This window comes from Hermetia illucens, chromosome 4, assembly GCF_905115235.1.
Source record: "Hermetia illucens chromosome 4, iHerIll2.2.curated.20191125, whole genome shotgun sequence".
NCBI classification, from domain to species: Eukaryota; Metazoa; Arthropoda; class Insecta; order Diptera; family Stratiomyidae; genus Hermetia; species Hermetia illucens.
Window position 1 is genome coordinate 2,318,292 of NC_051852.1, and position 27,111 is coordinate 2,345,402.

The 27,111-nt window shown below is 44.3% G+C and overlaps 1 protein-coding gene across 1 annotated transcript in view; it reads left to right on the forward strand.

The window, feature by feature from the left end:
* Window positions 1-1,352: 1,352 nt before the first annotated feature.
* Window positions 1,353-27,111, forward strand: part of LOC119655514 (tyrosine-protein kinase-like otk) — a 151,985-nt gene continuing 126,226 nt past the window's right edge. The window contains exon 1 of the mRNA XM_038061423.1: window positions 1,353-1,976. Within this exon, the coding sequence (XP_037917351.1) occupies window positions 1,919-1,976 (58 nt within the window). The 5' untranslated portion in view covers window positions 1,353-1,918. The remainder of the gene's footprint in view (window positions 1,977-27,111) is intronic.

Below are 27,111 nucleotides of genomic sequence, written 5' to 3' on the forward strand. Positions count from 1 at the left end.
TTAATGTGGTACCTAAATCAAAATAGATATTTTGCAACGAATAAATGTGTATCAAATATAAATTAACAGAATATCAGGAATGAATAGATATTTATAGTAATATTTGTAACTGCACAATAAATTTTCCTCCTCTATTTTACACTGATCCTTCGGCCAGAGGGCAGGATGGGCTACATCGTTTAGCAAGAAGCCCTTAGCTTCGCCATTCTATTTTGAATCTGCAGATAGTCGCGAATAGAATTAAAATTAGAGATAAATGATGCTAAATGAACAGATAAAAGATCTTTGAATCTGTAGATATTTACCAATAGAAACGAGATTGAATAGATAAGGGAAGATTTCTCTTGAGGGATCAAAATTATCGGAGCCATCCTTCCAGAATAGGCCAACCTTACATAGAGTAATGCATATACTATCGTGCATATGACATCAATAATAAAACAACAAAGCTCCCCTAACCCTGAATGTATCTTCCGGTCGATTCCCATGATGATTGCCTGTGCCACTGCCGTCGACTTATTACTTTATAGGCCCCTTTCCGATGCAACATCAATTCAATAATTACCCGGCATTCGGGCAATGTCTCATCTTGACCTTCACAAATGGAATGAAACTCAGCGAAAGTGCGGCAACATAGCGTCTACTGTCAAAAGCGTTGTAAATCATAAACAAAGCGATAGATTCGTTGCTCCCTCGTTGGGCGCAATATTCCCTCTTTCGATATATTCCCCCACATTGGGCGCCACATTGCTTCCATGTTCTCAATTAATGGGGAAGTTACTTGAGGTGTATGAAATTTTGAGAGGAAACCAGAAAGAAAAACGTGAAAATTCAACCTGAAGATACTCAGGCAGAGATAGCTTCCTCGATTTTGGGTTGCAACCCTTCCCCTTATGATATCTTTTCCTCTCTCAATTTTTGTGCTTCTCCTATTGATAAAAAGGATGAGGGGAAAGTTAATTGAAGCACTCAAAAGACATGCGCTGAAGATAAAAACATAAACAAAATGCAACAAAAAGGAAGGACAGATACAGGGGAGAGCAGATGTATGAGTGAAACCATTGCCTGCAGGACTGCATTAATGGCCTTGATGCACTCGAAGGGTGCATCCAAGAACACATCTGCCATCTACTGGAAACTTCTAAAGAAACTCCACAAATGCCGGCAAGTTAGATTTCCCCGTAACCAGAGAATCTAGCTCTGAGCAAATCCGTGAGTATCTTTTAGCATGTGCGGTGCAGTAAACGTGCTCCGGATTGAACGAAATCTACAAATGCTAGTCTTGTGAGAGGCCAAGAAGTCCCTGCGAGAAATTGTTCGTCGGCGTCATGAAAAAGATACAAGATACTTTTCGTCAGTTTGTTTTGAGCAATTGTTCGTGATGTGAGTGTTTCTCGGTTGGAGTCCGTGTTTGTCGGTTGTCGCAATCGGACCGGTTCTTTTTATCTGGTATCTTGGTATCTTTGGCCTCTCGACTTCTGCTGCGAATCGTTTTCATTTGGATTAAGTAAGTGCGCTTTTTTCCTCTGCCGGCATATATTATACACTTTGCAACACAATGTTGCAGAACGCTAATTTACGGCAAGTTTAGAAGATTCGTTTTCGCGGTTTCGTTTATGGAATTCTGTTTGGAAACAAAATAGATTGAAGTAAATTAATTGCAAGTTTGGGAAAATTAAAATAATAAGATATAAAGGGAAGTCAGTGGTTCGTTGTGAAATTTCAAAGATTGTTAATGTTAAGGTGTTTTGTTTTTCGATCCGGTTTCCTGTGAGTGTTCGATTGGATGTTGTCGGGATGTTGCGCTTATCTTTATGACAATAGAAGGCTAAATTTAAAAATTTAAGATATTTCGGTGATACAGAGTCAGATACTCAGAACAAGGTTTTGGTTTATGGATTATTAGAAAGCAGTCAGAATGCAGTCTAAGATGGTTTGGATTTTACCTGGAATCGGATGTCTACTAGCTGTTTTGGGTAAGTAACGAAATTATGTATCTTTAACAATAGATAAATGGAGACCTCAAATGATGGTCGCTAATCTATTTAAAACTTAATTTAAGGGGGTCATCCCGTGTGAAGGCTGTTTTTTAGAAATTTTTTGTGAAGAACTGGATAAAGATACAAATACTAATTTTTCACCATAGATTTATTAATACCTTCCACAAGTCTCGGAGAAATGCTAGGGCGTCCACCTCAGTCGACGCGGCAGGGCGGGCCCCGGTCCTGTCGAGAAATGGGCAAGGGTTCTTGACGCATGGACGGCGTCAGGACGTAAGCAAGTTAGTCCGAACACAACGAACAAAACAAATACGTGTCTGCACGCTAAATGTTGGTACCCTAACTGGAAAGACCGAGGAACTCGCAAGACCCCTTCGGAAAAGGCGCATTGATATCTGCGCTCTGCAAGAAACCCGATGGTCTGATGATCGGCTGATGAAGCTCACAGACAGGTCGACCTGATGCCGAGAAAGATGCCTTCTGGCAACTTCTCGATGAAAAGACTGCCGGCGACCTTAATGGTCATGTGGGTGAAAAGGCAGACGGTAACAGGTGCCATGGGGGAAAGGAGTTCGGAGCGCGCAATGAGGGTGGCGAGCCTATAATGGACTTTGCGGACACCCATGACCTTGTACTTATGAATACATGGTTCATCAAACGATTGTCTCATCTTCCAACATTTTATAGTGGGAACAGTAAAATGCAAATCGACTATATTCTCATAAGACGCCAACATTTTACCACTATCACTGATTGCAAAGTCGTTCCCTATGAGACCATCGCACCTCAACATCGGCCGTTGATTGCCGTCCTGCGAATTAAGCCACCAATAAAACAGCGTCAGGAACGCACTGGCCCGCGACGCATTAAATGGTGGCGATTTGGTGAGAAGAAAGAAGAAACGATCTCACTCATACGATTGCCCACCATTACGAATGTGAAAGGATCATGGAACCAAATGAAAAACACGGTACATAAAGCGACCTCTGCAACCCTCGGTGTCACCGAGCCGGGTAGGCGGTACATCAACCGAAATATTTGGCTTTGGAATGATGATGTTGAAATGAAGGTCCGTGAAAAGAAACGCCTCTACCACAAACTTCTCGACGATAAAACGCCTGCTAATTGGCAAAATTTATAAGAATGCCAACCGTGAAGCAAAGAAAGCGGTCGCTGTCACCGGAGAGAACCATTTCAAAAATCTTTACGATAAACTGGACACTCGGGATGGCGAGAGAGATCTGTATCGACTTGCTAAAAGCCGTAATTAACGCACACAGGATATCGAACAGATATCAGTCGAGGAGGCAATAAAACAAATGAAATCGGGGAAAGCAACAGGACCTGACCACATCACATCTGAGCTCTGGAAAGCGAAGAGCTGGGACCCAACACGGTGGTTCAGTGAGTTCTTTAATCGGGTTATTCAGGAAGGAAGAACACCATCTGACTGGCAAGAAAGTACCACTGTTCCAATATGGAAAAAGAAAGGTAGTCCAGCAGAATGTTCAAATTACCGTTCGATCCGATTACTTTCCCATACCATGAAGATTTTTGAACGCATTCTTGACAACCGTTTCCGCGAAATCGTTGAAATAACCGTGAATCAAGCCGGATTTGTCAAGACCTGCGGAACGACTGACGCAATACACGCTGCACGGTTACTCATGGAGAAACACCGTGAGAAGCATCGCCCTCTTTACATTGCCTTTCTAGGTCTAGAGAAAGCGTTTGACCATGTACCACACGAACTCATCTGGTATGCTTTACGACAACACTTCGTGCCAGAAGAACTCGTGCGTTGGGTTAAATTGCTCTACCATGATCCGAAAAGTAAAGTTCGAAGTATGGCGGGTGTATCAAAATCGCTTCGTGTCTCTGTTGGTGTTCATCAAGGAAGCGCCCTCTCACCACTCCGCTTTGTTCTTGTTCTGGACACCGTCACATGGGATATCCAACGTCCAACGCCTTATACACTGCTTTAAGCAGATGATGTTTTCCTATCATCTGATAGTAAAAATGATCTCGGGCAACTTGTTCAAAAATTGAATGATCACCTCATGCAACACGGTCTCAGATTGAGTCTAAACAAAATTGAATTTTTGACGACCGATCCCCATGAAACAGGCACAATCACTGTCAGCGGCAGTGATGTGCCCAGAACTGAGCGATTTAAATACCTCGGGTCAACGCTATCAGCCAATGGAGAACTGCGTTATGAAATTGCTTCACGCATTAACGCAACCTGGATGAAGTGGCATTCCACAACTGGTGTTCTTTGTGATCGACGTATCAACGAACGTCTCAAATCTAAAATTTACCCCAATGTCGTCCGTCCAGTCGCTCTCTATGGTTCTGAGTGTTGGCCGACTATAAAAGACAATGAACGGCGTCTTGCGGTGATGGAGACGAAGATGCTACATTGGACTATTGGCGTCACACGTTTAGATTACATCCGAAATGAGGATATCTGCGATCGTTATGGGGTTGCACCGATCGTGGAAAAGTTGCGAGAGAGGCGTCTTCGATGGTATGGTCACGCAATTCATGCCAATGAGAATTTACTTGCCAAGATTGGTCTGAACATCGAAGTCGATGGTAAATGACCAAAAGGCAGACCTAAACAACGGTGGCTTGATACGCTAGATGGGGATTTGAAAGCCTCGAGATTGCACCCAGATCAGGCATTCGATAGAGCCAAATGGCGAAGCCGATCACGACGAGCCGACCCCGCTTGTGAACGGGACAAAGGCTGAAGAAGAAAAGGAAGATTTACTAATATCGTCAGCGTGCATGGTAATTTTTTCAGCCCGATCACATGGTTCGTTATTGAAATACAGAGCAATTCATACATCTATCTCCAAAAAAAGGTGTTTTTCTGCTGCCACACTAGAGGGCGCTGCTGTTATCTTAGAGAAGAAAACTAAACGGCATTTTAACGTCCAGACTTAACTACAGTCCGCAAACCAGGATTATTAAAAATATATTAAAAACTAAATTTTTGGTGCCTTGTTAAACTGTTTTTTTTTTAATTTTGACGTTTTTTTACGGCTTCTTCAATGAATAAAAAAAAACTACTGAATGAATCGCAGTTATCCTATTATAGTTTGCGGACCGTAGAAATATGTTCTGAATAAGCTTTGAAAATTTCAAAGAATTTGGTTGGATAGATTTTGGGCTATGGTGGAAGCCGATTTTCAACATGCGCTTTCGAGAAAAATGCATTTAAAAAGTAGAATGCGATTTTTAGCTATAAAACCTTAACTGACCCTTAATCTGCTATACCTAGTCGATAAACCTTAGGTTTTTTGAAGAAACACATGTACGGCCTTGGCTTCAATTCTTGTCCTTTTAGCGAAGTCATTCGAACGTCATTCGGACCGATAAATACGCGCTTTATTACGGCGATCGACATATATCTGGCATGTGACTTATCACGTGTTTAACACTATAATTTCCGAATGACTCCGAATATCAAAAAATCACTTCACCCATATATTCTACACTATATCTAGATACAATGGATGCCAAAAAAAAAATTCGATTCCGCGGATTCGACACACGGGATGACCCCCTTAAGTAGTACACCTATCAAGGATATCGCATAGTTAGGTTTGATTGGTTTTCTATCTTTTTACTTTCCAATTACTAAGAATAATTAAGAATCAATGGAAAGGGTTGGTTTATTATTGCTTACAAATGACTCCCTGTAATGAACTTTTAGTCAAAAATATTAGGTGATGACGACTTTACGGTTTCTTACCAGGGCAGAGGCAAATCGTCAGACGCTGCTTCACCTCTGCCCTGGGAGCAGCCTGACCGAAGCAGCTCGGAGAACACAACATGACTACGAATTATATTGAGCGTAAATCCGCCCATACTATTGACCAAAGCTGGGCCAGACCTGAAAATATTTTTTTTTTTGAGAATTGCGGGGTCCTAAGTCTGCATCAACTTTATGCCGGACCGGACCAAATGGGGGAGGTAAGAAACTGTAAAGCCATCATTGCCCAATTTTTTTAAGGTGTGGGTGCTAAGTCATAAACGAGGGGTCCGTGGACCAAAAAAAGAGGGAGTAAGTTGCCCCTCATTTATTCTGATCCGGAATCAAGTTGATGCGGACTTAGGACCCCGCAATTTTCAAAAAAACTTGGTTATTTTTGAGTTTTTTCTACAGATGTATACCTCCTTTCGAGAAAAAGTTGCTCAATTTGCAGGAATTTGTGGTCCATTCTTATGTCCTACTCCTCCATATAACCTCCTTTTATGAGTATTGTTTTTTCATGTACCTTCACAACCGAAGATGTGCTTGGAGGTTTACGTATATATGTAAGGCTAACATAACGACATGCACCACATACAGACGTTTTTTCGAGCAAATCCAGGACCGACTTCTTAACGCATATGTCTTATGTACCACTCGGGGGGTGGACACTGCCTGTGGGGCACTCATAATTTTTGCACTAATCTGATTCTTCCTGGGCTTCCGACGAATTAAATGGATCACCGTTTTCTTCTTCAATCATATTCACTCTCGTATGATCTTTCATGACATTATCGATTACTATTGGAATGTTGCTGCCAAATGCTGTTGACACCGATGATCCTGCTGTGGTCATCACTTGGGCACTTGAAGACGGCAGCGTTGCTCTCAACTTTAATTCCAGCGTTTTGATGGTTTTCGTCAACACCGCGATTTGTTTCCGCTGGTATTCAAACTCTGCTGTTTGTTTTTCCACTTTAGTTCTTTGATTTCCTGCACGATGGAGTCCTCGCTATTCTTCTTTTTCCACTATGCCATCCTTTAGAACGCTTTCGGAGTGCACGCGTTCGGAACCGCAAAACGAATCACACATTCCCTAAAATAACACAATTGAACAGATATCAGTATGGAGGGTATTTCGATACCTAGGTACCATATAGTGACAGCTTCCTGGTTTTTTTTTTCAGATTTTTCTGTTGGGTAGTTTTTGAGAATGGGTCCGTGATAGAAATGATGACCCGCACTCTCCACCATTCCAACAAATGTCAAAACTAAGATCGACTTCGGAAAGTACTAACTGAGACCTTTCATTTGATACTCCACACGACTATATGTGGTGAAGACAAATGTATACCCCCCTTTTGAATGTATGGGGATCTCTCCTTAAATTCCACGTAGAATGATGTTACTGACTGTATGCCTGAGCGTTCACAGTTCCCACCTTTCTATCAAATTTGGTATCAATCGCTATAACCATTTCCGAGAAAATGCGTTTGACAGATAGACAGACGGGCAGACAGAATTCGTCCAGAGGCGATTGTTGTCTCCAGTGAGGGCAACTTGTCCTACGCAGAGATACTCAGAATGGTCAACGCTGATTCCGACCTAAAAGATCTGAGCGGAAATGTGAACAGAATCAGAAAAATCCAGAAATTGTATCTCATCTTCGAGCTGAAAAAATCCAGGGTAAGCAAATCTGATGAATTTCGCACTCAAGTCAAAAACTCATTTGGGGAGAATGGCGCAGTGCGTGTCCAAAAACATGAGATCTACATAAAATGTAAGGATCTCGATGAATTGACATCGAAGCTGCTACGCCCCACTAAGTTTGAGACTGTCTGAATTCGAGGAAATGTTTGGTAACCTTGTTCTTGACGCAAGAGGATAAAGTCCAAAGGTAATTGCTGGTGATTTCAACGCTTGGGCCCTTGAGTGGGGTAGCAGAGAATCAAATGCAAAGGGGTGCAGTTTATTAGAAGCTTTTACGCAGATGAACATAGTTTTGGCTAACGAAGATGTTGTAAACACTTTTTAGGAAAGGGGGTTAGGTTCGGTTGTAGACCTGGCCTTTTTCAGCCCTGCGGTGGTGCGTGGTATGTTCTGGTGCGCCAGCAAATGCTAAACCCATAGCGATCATCAGGCAATTTTCTTTGAGACATGTGTCGACGCATAAAACTCATAATGCCCGAAACCGAGACTAGCTTTGAATGAGCAGACCTTCACAGAGGTGTGATTAGAACAACCTGGTAAAGCAAGCACCTCTACGGAAAGATCCGTCCATGTGGCCAATGCATCGCCAAAGCATGTGACCCGTCCATGCCTAGAAGTTGCTCATTCCCCAGTAAAGGACCAAACTACTGCTGGAATGGTGAATTGGTCAGCCTTCGATTAGCCTGCTACCGTGCCAGGAGAGCAGCTCAGAGGTACAGAAAGGCTATGGTCAGAGAATAGTTTCCTGACGCTGCTTTATCGGTGGCTTGATTCGCAAGACGCCAAGCAAAGGCCGATGTTGAGGTGTGATAATCCCATGGGGAACGACTTTGCAATCTATCAGGGGCAAAAGAGTGTGCTTATAAGGCAACCGTTCACCTCCGCAGATTACATACCCTACTCTCTTGTTGAAAATCATCCAGGGGTTATTCTCCCAGCAAGAGGAGGGCACCGACACATTCCAACCACTTCTGAATGGGGCGGCAATTCCGGTAGTTATCAGAAACGAGCTGCTAGAGATCTGTGGTAAAACAGGATACAATAAGGGGCCGGGCCTGGACGGAGGACTGAATAAAGCCCTTAAGCTTGCCGTGAAATCCAGACCGAACATGTTCACTGAATTGTTCGAAACGTGCATGTCCGAGGTTTTTCTGCCTAAACCTGGAACCATCCTCATACAGACCCATATGACTTTTGGACACCGTGGAGAAAATGTTAAAGCGAGTAATCTATAATAGATTACCCCCGGTTGTTGGGAGCCAAGGCGGTCTTTCAGATCGGCAGTATCGATTCCGTGGATGCGATCAAATTGGTTATTGGCTTGGCCGAAGATGCAATTCACAGAAAGGGTAATACCAGCAAATATTGCCTGATAGTAACCCTGAACGTAACGTAATTGATTCAATTCAGCCAATTAGAATCTAATACGGAAATCCCTAGCGAAGATTGGTATGCCCGCCTATTTTGTTGCAATCGTCGATAGTTATTTAGCTGAAAGAGGCTTTTGTATGACATCGATGACGGACCTCAGGTTTACGTTGTTTCCGCGGGTGTCCCGCAGGGCTCCGTATTGGACCCACTACTGAATCAGAAATCATATCCCGTCCAAATCGACCGTCAAATACTTAGGGGTGGTGATATACAGGAAGCCCAAGTTTTAGGCAGCACGTAGGCAACAGTGTGTTTGCGACAAATCATCCACTGCAAGTATAGCCCTGGCAAGGACGATGCCGAAAGTGAGTGGGCCACGGTATATTTCTAGGTTGCTTACAGCCAGGGTGGTGACCTCAATCATGCTCTATGCGACCCCAGTTTGAAGGGAGGCGTTGTGGATGTTAGTTAGCTGTCTAAATCGACAGGAGGACAGCCTTGAGGGTATGCTATGCCTTCAGGACTGTCTTAGATGATGCAACATTGGCCATCTCTGAAATGATACCGATTAACATCATGGCAGGTGAGATAGCGAACGTATACAATGTGAAGCCAATCTCTTTTTTACCGCAGACGAAGAACGCTGAGAGGGAGAGATCCAGAAAATAGATGACAAGAGCTGTGGGAATTCTCGGGAAAGGAACGGTGGACTCACAGGCTCATTCCTGCCATCAAATAGCAGTTAGAGAGACGACAAGGTGAGATTATTGATAATCTCACCCAGTTTCTCACGGGGAACCATGGTTATCGCCAATACCTGCACAGGTTTAAATTGGAGGCCTTACCTGACTGTCAAACTTGCGAAGGAGTCCCAGAGGATCCACAGCTTGTATTCCTCCACTGTCCGAAAGTTGTGGAAGAAAGAAGAGATCTGGAGGAGACTCTAGGAGAGGTGCTTGTACTAGAAATGGTAGCGCAACAACGGAATTGGGATGCGGTTAACCCCATGATCGCATCTATCCAAAACAAACTGCGAAAATCAGAGGAGGGGAGAAAAGCGCGGTCACGTACGCCGCGTATAGAACAAAGGTGACCAAGCTAGAGTGAGCTGACTCCGCCCTGTAATGTAATACCTTATGGTGGTTCCGCGGGGCAAGGAGGATGTCGAGGATGTTTTAGTGGGTAAGAATCCCACAACTGGTATGTTCAGACAACAAAAAGGCGGACAGAACGATTTTAATAAGATTAAGCCTTAAAAGCGGAAGTTGTCACAAATCACAATAACACTTAGTTTCGGACGTGCTATGGGTCAGCGCATGCGCCTGATAATGAGGCAAACATCGAATTCGAATTTTGGTCTATTTTCTACTTCTATTTGAAAGGATTATGTATATGTGGGTAGGTAGGTAGGCACCAGTGACCGTTTTGAGAAGCCCAAATAGCGCTGTGGGGCGCCGTTTTGATGTCACAAACTCCTAAGACCTAAGAGTAGGGAGGCAGAGTCCAGTCGGCTCGGATCTTCAGAGCCAACCCATAGCATTCACGAAGGAAAGCAGCTCTCTCCCCCTGAAGCTAGAAATTTCTCTGAGGTCTCCAAAGAGTGGTTTACCCAGTGTTCGTAGCCTGACTCTAGCTAGAGCTGGGCAATCGCGGAGAAGGTGCATATGGGTTTCCCTTCCTTCTCCGCAGTCTCGGCAACGAGAATTGCCCATGGTCCCCTATGGGCTAGCACCTCGGGCAGACCGCCGTAATCTTGAATACATTTGCACCCGTCTAGCACAGGAGCTCTCGTGATCGGGCTATGTTATAGCCGGGCTAAATCCTCCTTGATTTGGCACAGCTAGTAAGCCTTTGCCATCTAAGGCCCGTGGCTGCTAAGTAGTGTGAATAGACTCCGCTCCTGACAGCCGCCAGCAAAACACCGACTGTATTCACCGAATGGTTGCCAAGAGCAGAGCCCCGGAATGCCCAGATTTCTTGAGGTACTTCGTCTAGGATGTTACTGTGGCCGTAGGACTTCGCTGCCCAGCATCCGGACTCACGTAGTCTGACGGAACTGCACGCTACAACGTATTTAATGTGGAGGTCTAGGGGGAGGAGATGCAGGGGTGCATTGAGAGCATCTGCCGGGCAGGACTGCAGGGTCCGAGTAGCAATACCATCAGTTCCCTTTTGGTTGGGGTTATGTCGAGTCCGCATCATGCGGCCCTCAGGTACACCTCTCGCAATGCTTCTTCCATGATGTCACTCATAATGGACGGAAACATCCCTGATACTAATATCACCAAGTCGTCGGAATGTGCCACCACCTTCACCACGCTGCTGTCCATTATTCGTAAAATTTCGTCCATTACTATTAACCAGAGCACCGGAGAGATAGGAAGACCCTGGGGCGTGCTTCTGTTCACAGCCCTGGTCAAGTGGTTGCCTCCCAGAACCGACTGGATTATCCTGGTACTTAGCATGGATATAATCCAATACGTAAGGTACTCCTCCAATCCAATACTGGTCAAGGCTCCCTTGATGGCGTTGGTACTAACGTTGTTGAAAGCACTCTCTATATTCAAGAAGGCAGCAGTACTGCAGTGACCGCTCAACCGTGCCAATTACCTCGTGGAGAGCGCTTTCTGTGGATTTTCCTTCGAGGTAGGCATGCTGGGATTTAGAGAAAGTCCTTCTCTTCATAGTCGTCCTTAAGTGGATGTCCAGGATGCGCTCTTTCGGTATGAAAACCACTCGTGCGCGTCTTCAGGACTGTGTGCAGGTAACTGAGGTGATTTAAAAAATGTATATTTTGGTGTGACGCTACTCCTAGATGTGCGATGATGCGATTACTAATCAATGAAAATATTGTGGATTCTCACTCCTTTGAATGCACCCTTTGGCACTTGTCCGGATGACCACATAAGCTGAACTTTTGCACCCAGCAAAGGCAAAGATAATATTGTATATAAACGCTTTCAATCAGGCTCATTAGTGTCAACATTATAACACACTCAAGAGTGCATTGTGTGCATCTGATGTGTATCTTTGACTCATAGATAGCCGACAAATCGCGCACCCTCTCATGCAGGCATTTGCATACCGCCTGTAATACGATGCCAAGATAACAGAAGGAAGGAAATACCATTCAGACATCTGGTGTCGGGGGTCAGGTTGCTTCCGAACACAATCTCAATTTCTCGCATTTCTTCTTCGTCGTCACATTCAATGAAATTCTTAATCCATAAAAACAAAATTAATCAAAGCTAAAAGTCGGTGTTGGCTTTCTTATGTCGACATGTTTATGGTCCGCTCCTCGTCCATTTAGAATGCGAGAAGTTGAAAAGAAAGCCTTGCACTGCATATGCATGGCCGGAGTGTGCATGGTCTCCATGTGTTCTGTTGCTACCTTTGTTGCTGTCGGGGGGATTGTTGCTCGTTTAGTCGACAACTCCATAAATACAACGGAATGGATCAGACTCTTGTTTTATAATGGTGTAGATTGGATAAAATCAAGAATGCCATCGACCTGGCTGGGTATGCAAACTGCTCAAAGGTCTCCTCCATTAAGGGCGGCAGAGGAGCAAAGGAGGACACTGCAGATGATAACGAACCCGATAAGGAGGGTATTTGCCTATTGAAGTGGAAAGAAGGACGAAATATTGCATAATAAATCAATGTTAGTTTCTAGTAGAACATCCTGATTTGGAATTATGGTGGTACCTTCTGGGGCATTAATTTACTGTAAATTACTTTCACACCATTTTGGTGAGCGTTTGGAGAAGTGATTTATTCTCTGTTAGGCACATGTGTTGGCGCATTTGTTCCACATCATTGGATGAGCGTCTAATTAGACGCCGCTAACAGGCTACCCTAAATTTTCTTCCACTTATTTGTTGGTGAACTATTATCGCGACGTCCTTCCAGACTAACTAAATACTAAATTTAGCTCAGGAACAATGAACCACGAAGCTTACTAAATAATGACCTTTGTGGTTACTCCCAATAAATTTAAAGCTCTTTAATTAGATTGTGTGAATCATCCGTGGCATGACAAATGGGGTTTCGCTGCATTTTTTTTCGCCTTGGCTGCCGGCTAACCCTTCTGTCACTCACCTCCTTACAACCAAAGGTACAAAAGGCTAACACCACACCCACTATAATAGTCATCCCCATTCGAATTCAAATCCAAACAAGAAAACTTGCTTTTAATGAGGAAAGACCATTATCGTTGCAAAGGCCAACTACAATAGTGACAAGAAGCTATCACGAGGTTTGGGAGAAGATTCCTTGCTTCCAGTCGTCCAAGTGGTTCGTGTGGAGAGCGCGCGTGCAAGGGATCCACGACATCCTCATCCCTTCCTCATGCTCCACGAATTGTTCACAGCAATTCAAACAACGATGAAATTGTGCGCTCGGTTTCCACGCTGTTGTTGTTCTTGCTGGTGTAGCTGTTGTTCCTGGTATTCCTCGGGAAACACAAAAAATAGGAACTGAAAAGCAAAAGTTTCTGTTGTCGTGAAAAGTTCTGCGAACTGAACAAACCGACATAACGTTGAATAGTCGATGCCGGAGTGAAATTGGCGGAAGGTCTGTTTGGACTACACAGTGGATGGCGAATTAGTGGATGGGAAAAAGGAGCCTATAGCGAATAGTTGCGGAGCAGAATGATTGCGCCAGCTACTATCTAAGTCATGGGGACCCAGAACAAGACGACAAAAGATTCGCTATGGCTATTGTATTCCATTCTTCCCAAGAGGAACGTAATACGCTCCATCCACATCCACCGATGACTCTAAATGTTCTAGTTGTGTTCGGGGTACCCGTTGTTCTCGTTCGAATTCCTCCTTTTTCATGCTGAAGATGGCAATGGAAATGCTGCAGAATCTAAATATCGTCGAAGCGGAAAGGCAAGCAGAAGTGAGTGGATATATGTGGTTCCGTCTGCTGTTTGCAAACAGCATGCCCGTTTTACGAGTAAACAAAACTAAATTATGCTCCACAAGATTTTCCTGCTGCCTAACTTTAAGATGTTTTCTATGAAAAGATGAAGAGCGTGAAGCAACAAACGGATTTGTTAAGCTGACGAAGTTTAAATCCTAAATAGTGAATTAGTAAATCAACATGGCAAGCTTATGGTTTGGAATATGAGTTGACTTATGGAATTCAAAGGAAGGATTTAGGTTTCATAAAGACATGGAATATTTTATGAGTTTCGAGTACCTTGTTGTAGGGTAATGTGGATTAGATTTACTTAGGTTTACAATATTACAAAACTAGATAAATGTAGGCTGTCCTTTGTGTTTTCTTATGGTTCTTTCATTTTTCAAAGGATGAATGTTTAGGAGCTTGTATTTAACAACGTTCAATACACAATTTCAAAAAAGTACTCTTATTATAATTCAGGGATATTAGAAATTATACTGATTTCCGTCCGTAACTATTTTCTTTCTGCACAAAACTCGTTCTTTTCACAATGACTGCCAACTATCTTCTTCACTCTTTTTTCTTATTATTATTTTTTATCTGACGGTTCTGACCTACTCTGTTCCCTCTGTTGTAGCGAGGTCTGAACTGAGTGAGGCGCCGGTGACGTCAATAAATTTCGAATGCCGCGAATCCTGCCGCACCACATCACTCCGTCCCCAGATGAAACCGAGGGGTTTCAGCGACCGAATCCGGAACTGTGTTCCCCATCAGTCCTTGAAGCGAACGCGCCGTTGTTTAGGGTTGCACACGGGCTTCAGCCTGGACAGGGTGACCGCTTTTTTGTGTCCACCGATCTCGAGCTGGAAGAAATGTTCTCCCCGCTCGAGAACGCGGTACGGGCCTTCGTAAGGAGGCTGCAGCGGCTTCCGGACGGCATCCGTCCTGACCAGGACGTGGGTACACGTGTCCAGGTCCTTGGGCGCACACACAGGTGCCGACGAGTGGCCTTGATGCGTCGGAGATTGTCTCTTAGCAGACGCACCAACCCCGATTCTGTGAGACCGGATCTCTTGTCGAAGATCGGATCACTTGGAAGTCTCGGGTTCTCTCCGTATACCAGCTCCGCGGGGCTGGTAGCAAATTCGTCTCGGCGGGTTGTACGTAGGCCGAGTAGGACGAGAGGCAAGACTTGGGTCCAGGACGGATCGTCGCGTGCCATAATGACGGCTTTCAGTGTCCCGTGCCAACGTTCTAGCATCCCATTGGATTGCGGGTGGTATGCAGCAGTCCGCTGGCGTTTAAACCCTAGGAGTTTGCCTAACTCCGAGAAAAGGGTGGACTCAAATTGCATTCCCTGGTCAGTGATGACCACTGCAGGGACGCCAAAGCGAGGTATCCACTCTCGACAGACAGAGGGCTTCGGCACAAGATTGCGCCGTAATGTCTTTCAGGGTATTGCCTCAGGCCACCGCGTAAACCTGTCGATGATTGTGAGAGAATACCTATAACCGTGCGAGTCTCGCAAAGGCCCTACTATGTCGAGGTGTATCGTGTGGAAACGCTTGGTACTGCGGGGGAATGAGCCCACTTCTTTCCTTACACTTTTGGCATGCGATGAACTCTCTGGCCCAGGAATTGATATCCTTGTTCATGGAGGGCCAGAAGTATTTCTCGGTGACTAGCCGATTTGTTGTCCTGATGCCTGGATGCGCTAAGTCGTGAACTGCGTGGAACACTTCCTTGCGAAAGGTGGCCGGAATGTATGTATGTATGTAGAGAGAGAGAGGTTTGAGCCGAAGATGGGCAACTCCCGAAATTTGTATTTAGGGTTGGATTTGAGGCTCTGAAATGCTGCGTCATCCTCCTGCGCCTTGGCAATAGCCGAGAAGTCGAGTGAGGCGGGGATGTTAACCTCGGAGACACGTGTCAAAGCGTCAGCAACTATGTTGTCCTTGCCGGACACGTGCTGGATGTCTGACGTAAACTGGCTTATAAAGCTCAGGTGTCGAAGCTAACGAGGGGACGCTTTGTCGGGCTTCTGTTTAAAAGCATACGTGAGAGGCTATGGGTCCGTGAACACTGTGAACGGCCTGCCTTCTAGGGAGAAACGGAAGTATTTGATGCTCAAGTGCGCGGTGAGCAGTTCGCGATCGTAGGTACTGTAGTTCCGTTGAGCGGGGTTCAACTGCTTCGAGAAGAACCTTAACGGCTGCCACACTTATTCCACCTTTTGGTGAAGGGCAGCACCTACTGCGATGTCAGAGGCATCAACAAAAACGGCTAGGGGTGCATCTTGCAGATGGAATGCCAAGAGTGTAGCGTCGGCCAGTTGCTGACGGGATCTGTCAAACGCGCGGATCGCCTCTTCAGACCACACGATCTCTCGTGTGTCCTTAGTTTTGGGACTGGTGATGGGCGGCCTTGGGCAGGAAACGACGGTAGAAGTTTAGCATACCCAAGAACCTCCTCAACTCCTTCACTTTTGTAGCGAGGTATGAATTGAGTGGCGCGCCGGTGACGTCATCTCTCCGCTGGTATTCGCGACATTTGAAATAAATTTCGAATGCCGCGAATCCTGCCGCGCCACAAAGGTATTAGAAAATGTGTAGATCACGGCATGAATATAACTTTGTAAGTAAAAGGTTTCACTTTTCATTTTATCATTTATCATTAACAGACCCCAGCAGAATTCCTGCCGTCATTACATACATCTTCGATCCTTCATCTCAATCATAAATTAGCTTCCGCTGTGGGAAGTAGTCGAAGATTATATTTAATATATATTTTGGCGTTTGTGCCGCGATGAACGCTTCCAAATGTCAAAATTAAAGGCATTCTTGATGTCTAGAGTCCCCAGTGTGCTTTCCTTTGTCATAGGCCTTTCTGGCTAACTCAAAAACCAGTTTGTTAGCATGAACCGCTGACCGAGCCTTCCGGAAGTCAAGCTGCCTATTTGATAAATAACCGTCACTAGTAATTGATGAGCCGGTTATAAATTACCTGCTCAAGGACCTTGCCTATTGTTTTCAGAAGACAGATAGATCTATAGGACGTTCGCTCACTTATCGGCTTACCTGTCTTCGTGATCAATCGAAGCTTTTGTATTTTCTACTCTGCGGGGAAGGACCGTTCTTTTAGGTAGTCTGAAAATACCCGTGTGAACATGCTTGGTGCCAGTTTCAGCGCCTTGTTGGGGATTAGATCAATGCCGGAGGCTGGGGTATCCCCTGTCTGTGGTTACTGGAGGGATGTCGTTGGTATCATTGGGAAGATTGTTTCCGGATGTTGGGGGAGCAATGTGGAAAATACCTCCTATAATAATCTAGAGCACATAACAGCAGGGGACGTTTTGCCTTTTATTGCGGACATAACCGAATTGTACGCTTCTCTCCATGGATCGGAGTCTGCCTCATCACATTTTTACTTTTCGTGATGGCCCACTGCAACTTTTTGTGTGCCTGTTTATATTCGAGGTACCCTTGTTCATATTCTGGCGTGTTTCTTCGGTGCTGACTCCGCCTTCTGGCCCTCAAGTATTCCGTACAACAGTTCGCTATTTCAGCGTTTCACCAGTAGTTAGGGTTGCGATTGCGACAGTGTGCGCGTCTTGGCATGGAAGCGTCACGTCTTCGGTATTTCTGTTGGGACAGCCGCGATGCTTTTTCTATGACCGTTCTAGTAAACTCGGTGTTCCACTGCAATACTTCTAGAAATGTATCCTCATCAAGTACTGTTGATGACCAACCTGTTTCTAGTATCTTCAGGTGAGGATTTATTGTTCTGTGTTCGTTATCAATAGAAATATATATCCCCTGGTGGGCGCTATGCGTGTATTCTTCGCTAACATGCCAGTGTAGACGATTGACCAGCGACTCACTTACGAAGGTAAGATCTACGACGGAGTATAGGTCTCCACCCATAAAAGTACTTACGCTTCCGATATTGGACAGAGTTACATTTAAGCTGGATACAACCTTGAGTAGGATTCTTCCCCTTTCATTTATTTTACGGCTTCCCAGCATTTAAGTCGCCAAGGCAATTTTGAGGTTGCGATTTTTGGCGTGTCTCGTCAGTCTATCTACCATGTTGCAATACTCTGGTATTATCATAATTGGGGCGGCATAACAGCTGTAAATGTAGAGGTAATCGAACTTAACCCTTCACTGCTTGCTGCAAGCCCACACCGCAGCCTTTCCACTTATGTTTGTTTCCCAAACGCCTTGATGGAAGCTTTCGTATTGTTCACAGACAATAGCAACATCGATTTCCTCTTCATTCATTTTCTGTGCTAGCAGATCCTGGGTGGCTTGGCAGCGATTTAGATTCAGCTGGATGACTTTCATTTACGTAGGGTACTTAAAACGATCCTGTAGGTTGGACACCTATTGCTACTCGTTATGTGGTTGCAATTGCGATCTTTGATTTGCCTGCATAGAAGGTGAGGTTCTTTACTGCAGTCCTTCGTCAACTGATTTTCCTCTCCGCATCTTCGACACAGTTTGAAACTATCAGTGGTGCTAGTGCAATCCTTTGCTATATGTCCGAATCCGAGGCATTTGAAACAGTTTTTTAGTGGAATTCTCTCGCGTAGCTGAAGTCACAGACATAGTTAGGGTCGCTGTCTGCGTTCTACCGTACGCTCTCCTTAGGCTCTCGATGACTGTTTCCTGCACGTCCTGACCTTATTAAGATCTTTAAATTCTATTGTAACCATTGGCCGACTTACGCGGACGGTCGCTTGCTCGCCGAGTGAAACCTCGATATTCCTTTGCAGGTCATCGTGATCCTTCGATAGTTCGAAAAGCAATCCTCTTTTTTGTGTTCGCCTAATTCGCAGTACAGTCTCCTTCAGTGTAGGATCTGCCTTAGCCCTTCGTAGAATATCAGCATAGGACATATCCCTTTTTGCTGTTATTACCTTTTTGACAGTGTCGTTTTGTAATCATTTTCCCCGTTTCACACCGCTTCTTCTTTGATTTAACCAAAGTCCAACTTGAGCTCGGATCCCCTTGGTTGTTGACTGCTTTTGCTCTAGCATTCCCCGATATTTTGGCGGGGGTTCCTCACTTCTTTTTCTTTTGTATCTGTTGGTGTACGGTTGAATCGTCAAGACAACGTGTCAGGGAAACTCTTTTGTGTTTCGTGTCTTGGCTGTGAAACAATCTTCCGAACCCGGGTTTCGGCCAGATCTTTTCTGTGGGGCAGCGTCGTTGGGGATGTTTGTGTTGCCCTATTTGCCGTCGTCTCCTTTGGCAGTGCTAGGCGACCATTGCCCAGTTTCTCACGTGCTTTGTTATAAGAAGTCCGTGTGTCCCGCACCTGATTTTCAATGACGTGGTGTAGATTGTTCCTTGGGCTGATGTATTCCATCCTTTCATACCTGAAGCGTCGAGATTCCGATTTTCCGACTTGTTTATTTTTTTCTTTTGCTTTTTATTGAGCGTGGGCTCCTTTTTTTTCCAGAATGTAGGTTTGTTTCCCTTCCTTCTTTTTTAAGGTTTTGTGTAAAACAAAACCTTATTAGAATCGATTCGATGTCTGTCTGTCTGCCTGTTTGTCCGTCACACCCGATTTACTCGGAAACGGCAAAACCGTTATACCCGAAACGTCCAGTTATACTTAGCGAATATGGACATCCTCAGGACACAAACTCGCCCTGAGTATTTGAACCTATGATAGCAGAAAGTTCAAGGTCGACATTCCCTTGAGGTCACGTCTTGCATAAAACTTGCGCTAGTTAATGATGGCGCATTTCTAGCATTTGCCCCGCCTGCCGTTCCCCGTGTATTTTCGAGGACTAATGGAAACAACCCACCTGGGGGACATCTCATTCCAGTTTAGAAAATACGCTGGGAAACAAGTCGAAATTGGGAGCTTCATTACCTTTGCGCTTCGTACAGGTACCGACGCCATAACCATTATCGGTGGGGGAATGTCGCGATTTACCAGAAAAAACCGACTTCACCGGCTACTTCACTAATCTCTCCATCAGTGCAAACCGTGTTGGTCAACATCATGACCAGCTGCAAAGAGAATTGGCAAAGTTTAATTTTTAACTCATGTCCTGGCAGCAGGACATTGCTATGCTGATCATTTGGACTGCTTAGTTGTCGACATTTTCTGCACCAAGTTCTCCACTACGTTCCCCACTGACCGCTGACAGGATTGTGCACATTACGAATTCCTTACGCGTGAAATTCATTCATGAGAACGCCATTCTTGTGGAACGTTTTTTTTTTTCAGGTCGAAGCGCGGCCTACATTGGGATACTTATGCCAACACGCCCACATTTAATTTAGTCAATTTGGGCGCAGCATTACCGATCCAGGGGCTAGTTAAATTGGGAAATACTAGAATTGGCGCGGTTGTACCGCCCTTGGAGAACCCCACCACCTGCTGTGTGATAAGTCCACGATCCGACCTGAAATTCACAGAGGTGAGAATGGTATATTTGATCTTGAACGCTTTAACCTGGACGACTCCAATCTTAACCACTTTGGACTCTAATATTGGTTCCACTTACCCAGCACCGAGTTTACAGACTAGGAGGCACATACATAGCAACATCGCAGAATGCGATAACGACAATTGTTGCGCTCTAGTTCCATTCCGTGTCCGAGGCTGGTTAGGAATATGAGATGCATGGCAGGAGATTCAGCAGACCTATGCTGAATTCCTTGTAGATCATAAGAGACTTCTGCAGCAGAAAGCATTTGCAGATTGGGTGTACTTCCGTGAAAATAAGTTTGCGCTCATGAACAGCACCTACGCAAGGACCAGAGAATTCATCAGTCGAGTCAATGCTAGATTAGTACCCGAGGAAAGTTCGATTGACGATCACCTACGCGAATTAAAAGGTGCTCTTAAAGGAAAACCTTCCATGATAGAAGGGCCAGGTAGTCCAATCAGTAATAACTCTAAATTAGATAAAGAGGCAAATTCGATGGGACTTGAAGAAATGAAGGATAATGTTGAGCGGTCGGCAGAATCAGACTGCAATGAGGTTCGAAATCATTTGGAAGCCTGAGGCTCGAGTGCAAATTTTAACGGAAACAAGAACCGGCCGATGGCGATGGCGCGCACTACAAGGGACTACATTCTCTTATTAGGGTTCGGTGGACCGAAGCCCCGTGTGAGTTTGCCTTCTTGAAGTCGGTGTTATCGGCCAAGACGTAGTTGTCCAGTGTCAGAAATTCCTGTGTCTCAGTGAAATATTAGTCAATATGAATCGTCAGAAGTCTATTCAACTCGTCTGATTGTGCTTCAAAGTCAGTTGAGGAGCGACGCAAAGCGGATGATGGATCACCTATGAGGAAAATTATTCTAAAGCATGGGACCTGTTGGATCAACGATACAGAAATCGAAGATCGCTGATAGAGAAGGAAATCTTAGCACTTCTTGAATTCCCTCAAATCTCGCAAAAAAAATCCCAGAACGTTAGGGACGGCCCTGGACACAATGCAATCTGTGGTCCAGAACCTCCTCAATGCAGGATATAACGCCGCTGAAGGGATATCATTCATCCCTTTCATCTTGACACGAAAGGTGAATGTTTTGACCTGTAGGGAGTTTGATTCGGCGTTACGAAATCTCAAAAAATCCCCTGACAATTGATGAGGTGGACCAGTTTCTCGAGAGCAGATATGTGGCAATGTCTCCCGGTTGGGAAGGGATGTCTAGATTACAGCAATATGACGACCTCTGAAACAAGAGAAAGATGCTTAAAGAAGTCACACTTCTTGCTAGCTCAAATCAGGAGAAATCGTCAAATCTAGTGTTTTATCTGTATGGGAAATCATATTGTCTGAAGATGTCCAAAATTGGCAGAGAGTATCGAGAAGGAAAAGTTGCTTCGGCACTATGGACACCACTCTGGACAAAGTCGAAAATCGGAAAATCGTCTAAACAACATGTTTTTATTTTACGACGTCTATTTAGCACTTCCTCAAATGGGTCATTAATGGTAGAACCCTTAAGTTGCTCATAGAGAAGGGAAAACCTTCGTCGGGTAACTTGGGAGAGGGGGTTCCAATTCATTGCGTGGCGGGGTCCCCCCCTATCTGCTACTCACATAAAGAAACACAGAAAGAACAATAGCACAGAACACTCTCAAAGAGATCTTGGCGTTGTGATAACTATATGTCCAGATTTTAGACACGCTTCTTAGATTTACAATTTGATCAACGCCTTCGATCAGAGGCTAGCATGTGGTCCACGATATTCTCGGGTGACAACTGCGCCCCAGTGACGTTAAAAACAACATGGCCCGCATCCTCCATATGTGGAGTCATCACGCCCGAAGCGATAAAGGTGTGCACGGTACCCTCCGTGTCCGCTCGTAGTCAGCGGTAGCTAATTTCACCGTGCCTTCGTTTGATCGATCCGGGAATAATCCTGCGAGTCTAGCGTCTTTTAGGTGAATTATCTCATCTTTTTGACACACCAAAATAGTTTCACTTCGTGCTAATTTTCAACGATAGATACAGGGCTTCCCGATTGCATTGGTTGGATCATAGAAGCGTTGACCCTTGTTCGTCAAGATGTCGATTCTCTCACACATGCTGCTTCGTTTGAAGCTCTGAAATTCACAATGCATTCAGTCGGTACGGGGCTGCCGTTTGTCTTCTTCAATGCCCAGACTGCGACTGCCGAAAGTAGTATGGAGCTGACAACTCTCGAGATGAGGAGCGGATGGTTTTGCCTAGCTTCACCTACATTCGATAGCATTGTTGGCAACAATGTAGCAACTCCGGCAACCTTTGTTGCTAAATTTTCGATATGTGGCTTGAATTTCAGTTTTTGGTCAACTACGACTTCTAGGTAAGCGTCGGCTTTGAATGTATGATGTGTTCCCCAATTCTGATCTTTAACGATGTTCAACAACTACCCTGGTCTTATCAAAAACTACCCCGATTTTATATTCTGCGATTAGAGCCTTCCAGCCAAGAACTGATTTAAAAAATTACCTCGTTTGTAGGGTCCTCGACCTCCTTAATATCTTGGGCCACGACAGTCACTTCGATCTCATCTGCGAAACCAATGACTGTCAACTCTCTTACCGTCCGTATCGCAACACAATAGACACTCCCCGAGGAATTCCATGACTATGCACGCCGGGTATTTGGAGCGTCTAATTTGGCTGCAATTATTTTGCTCTATTTTAAAGTCATTAAAGGCATTCTTTACTTCGAGAGTAACTACCGCGCTAGATTTATCGGCCTTCATTGCTTTCTCCGCATTGGCAGTAGATCTTCCCTTTCGGAATCTGAATTGCCTATTTGGAAGACCACTTTCTCTTTCTGGGATCAGTACAAGGCTATTGAATATGACCCGTTGGAAAAGTTTGCTGACGCTGTTTAATAAGCGAATAGTTCTATAAGACGAAGGATCACCAAGAGGTTTATTTGACGTGGTGATTAGCGCTAGCTTCTGTGTCCTGCACTTTTCGAGGAAAATCATTTCTTTGAGGCACGTTGCGTTGGTTTTAGCATTGGAACTATTTTGACGGCCATTACCGGAGCTTTATTAGGAACGTCGTCGAAGCCTGTGGTTTAATTTTCGATAATCTCCTTTGCGACTTCCAGGACGTCTTTATTGGTTACCTAGGGAATTTCATAGGGATCCATCTGGACAGTAGGTGGGTTTGATTCATTTGAAATAGGAAGAGGTATGATGATATCCCTTAACAAATCAGAGTTGATTATCATTTAACCTTGATTCTTCTTTCCTCGCCTGTTTATAGGGGTTGTGAAACTCTTCAGACTCTGGTCGATTCCTGCTGCTTTCACTGGGTCTCCTGACTTGCGAAGTTCTTCAATTTCGGCATTCTACTTGTTGAGGAGCTTCGTCTGGGTTGGGTCAGCGGTAATAATTGGGGAATGGAGGACCTTTTTCGACATACCTCCTTATCCATCGTTGACTTGGGTGGTTGGGTTGTCTTCTGTGGTAAGTGTAATTTTGCGGTGTTTTTAGCGATTAAATTATTTGAAATGATTAAGACTTGCTTTTGCTTTTCGCTAGTATTTTTTAATAACCCTGCAAATAACCATATTTCGGGAACCACTTATTCCCTTCATCAGTGCTACATGTCTCATTTGCATTTCAAATGAGGGGAAAACCGTCAAATTATTTTAAAGATTTACCGGTAGAGGAAAGTGCTTCAAGGCACCATTGTTGAGGGCATGTAATTCAATTTAACTTGGAAATCCCGGCAAGCTATACATACATCTTTGATTGCAGTAATTAAATTCTAGACAAGTTTTTCATTTCAGTTTGATTATTCCCTCTATGACTACGAAATGTAATTAGCTTTGCTAGTAAAGTACCTATTACTGACGTGATGCTTACCAAACCTTTTCAGAAGCGACTCATCTAAGCAACATCGTATCTATTTGAACAGAACAATCTTTTATCTTATAAATGAACAGATCTTCAAACTGATCTTCGCTTACAATCTTTCGTATCTAGAGGAATTTCGTACTGTGCAACATCTGTCGTTAAACGATCGATGAACATCTCTGATTGCAATTAAGGAGTCTTCTAAGATACAGTAAGGGAACATGAATAGCAAGTAGCCAAGTTTAAGTACGTATAAAAATTGCAATAAACGTTTGAATAGCTACAAAGTACCCGGGGTGCATAGAGTAAGAGAAACGAGTAAGAAGCGAGTACTGCGGCGTCAAGCTGGTTTTAGTCCTATTCATGTACATATGGATATCTAAGTATCTTTCATGTTTGTACTTGGTCCTGTGCACTCCTGGATATTTCTAGTGTTTTTGCGTTTCAAGAGCGACTCGGGAACAGTTCGGTTTGTGGCTGGAAACCGGTTCTATTTGATAATTCCGTGGATTAACCTCTATCGAAGAAAGAAATCGATTTAAGGGTCTGTTTCAGATACATGTTTCCAAGAAATTTTTAGAAGTTTACCAGAGTTTTTCTAAGAATATATAGGAAGCTGAGAAGAGAGTAGTAGCATATTAAGGTCATATAAGAGCTATTAAACTTTTGAGGGAATACTAGTCATGAATTGCAGATACTTATAGGTATGCTATGCTCCCACCCTTAAAGCCTTCAACCTCCCTCTTCTGAAATTCTTTGGCTTATCATTCAGCATAAATTGGTATAAACGATCGCTCCGGCGGTAATATCTTTAAGAGATCAATTTAACAGTCAACAGAATAATTAATGCCAACCGTATTTGGTAGGATAATGATCATCATTGAAGAATCGAAGAATCGAAGAAGATGAGAAAGCCGATCGATCGGCGGATGCAATCATGGAGGTCTTTGTCGTTTTGCTGCTCGAGATGGTGCTGTTAAAATTTCAAGTATTTAGAGAACATTCCACTTCTCAGGCTGCCGTCGTGTTGTTTGCAATTTTTTTCTAGTGAATTTGTTAAAAAAAAAGGGAATATATTATGGGAAGAACGGGTTTGCAACGAGGCAGATACACATATATTCTTAATGACATCAATAATCACTTTGCGAGAATCAAATGGTGTGTAGATACGGTAGGAGCATTTTTGGTGCTTAATATTTATTCAGGTACTAATTGAAATCTCATGTTGCTTTGAGGAGGAGCTGCTGATGGGGAACACAGTTCTAGAATCTGTTTTTCATGGCCTTAGAGGGAGCCAGTGTCGTAGAGGCGGAGAAAAGGTGTACGTCTTTATGCTTGGATTATTTAAATTAGTGAGCAATGATGTACGAACTTGCTCTAGAAGATCTTTAATTTGTAGTCTGTGCACTAATTAAGATAATACGAATTTGTCAATTAAGTTCAATGGCCAGCTCAGTGACTTCCAGAGGAATTCACATGGAGTAGATAGACCTTGTCATAAAATAGGATTAACAAACGATTTATAACAATTAATTAAATATTCTTAATTTGAATAAAATTTTCTATAATTAAACAAGATTTAATCTTGCTACGATACGTTCAAGCTTGGCATATTTTTCTACTGTTGTGTAGGAACGGCAAATGGAAAGTGGCTGCCGCTTATCTTCGACAAATCATGAAAGCACATGTCCCTTTGTGCAGATAGGCTGGCTACATATTAGTGATTGGCTTGCGTAACCACCGAAGTTAACATGGTGCAGGTCACAAGTCTAAAAGGGCCCACCCTCAGTTCCCGACTTCCAGCGTGCAAACTGGAAACATATCAACCTGGCCCTCAAAACCAAACTTCAACCACTCCTACTCCCATCCAACCGTACAGTTCCTAATGAGTCCATCGACCTGACAGTTCGTCCATACACCGAAGCAGTTCGGCAAGTATGCGACGAATTGATCCCTTCCCGTCCCTTAAATTACCGCAACCTAATCACACTTCCCGACGATATCCTATCCGACATCCAATTCAAAAAGACCCTCAGGTGGAGATTATTTGGGAATAGATACTCTCCGCAATCTTCCCACCTCCTCACCGAAATCCGCGAACTAGACAAGTCCATTCGCGAACGAATTCTCACCCTATATTCCCAATATCACCACAACCGCCTCTCCAACTCTGAACTGAACCCTGGTTCATACAGGGAGCTCAAAAAGACCTGCCCGCGTTTGGGCAAATCAGTCCAACAAAACGCGATCCTTTCCCAAAACATCCCACCCACAGAAAAAGTGAAAGTCCTCGCAGACCACTTCCTGCAGGCTCACCACTGCACCCTCCACTTCCGTGAACCAAGTTTCGATAACGAGGTAAACGGAAAGATCTCCCAACTCCTAATCCACCCTTCCTACCTCATTCCCCAACCCGCACAAAACCCCTTCACCCATGCCCTCGCCGACCCAAGTCAGCGGGAGAATATCCTACCCATTCACTTTGTCAGTCCAGATTCCGTCAGGGCGGCCATCGCCGCCTCCAAAAACAAAAAATCGGTTGGGCTTGACAAAATCCCCTCCATCGTCCTTAAGAAATGCGCCCCAAGCATTGCCCCCATTATGTCCTCCATCATCAACCACTGCCTTATCAACGCCCGCTTTCCAACAGATTGGAAGAGTGCTCGAATTGTTCCCATCCCGAAAAAAAACCAAAACCCACTAAATCCCGATAGCTACAGGCCTATCTCAATCCTCTCATCATCCGACAAGATTTTCGAGCGGATCATCAAATTCACTATCGACGAGTACTGTGACTCCAACCACTCAATCCCACAATTCCAATTCGCCAACCGCCCCAAACACTCAGTCGAGCATACACTACTCGTGCTCAAATCGGACGTCCTTCTCGGCCTCAACCGGAACACACCGACCATAGCCTGTCTCCTGTACATAAAGAAAGCTTTCGACTCCGTATGGCAATACGGACTCGCATACAAGCTTTCTGAAGTCCTCCAGTTCCATCCGCACCTCTGCAAG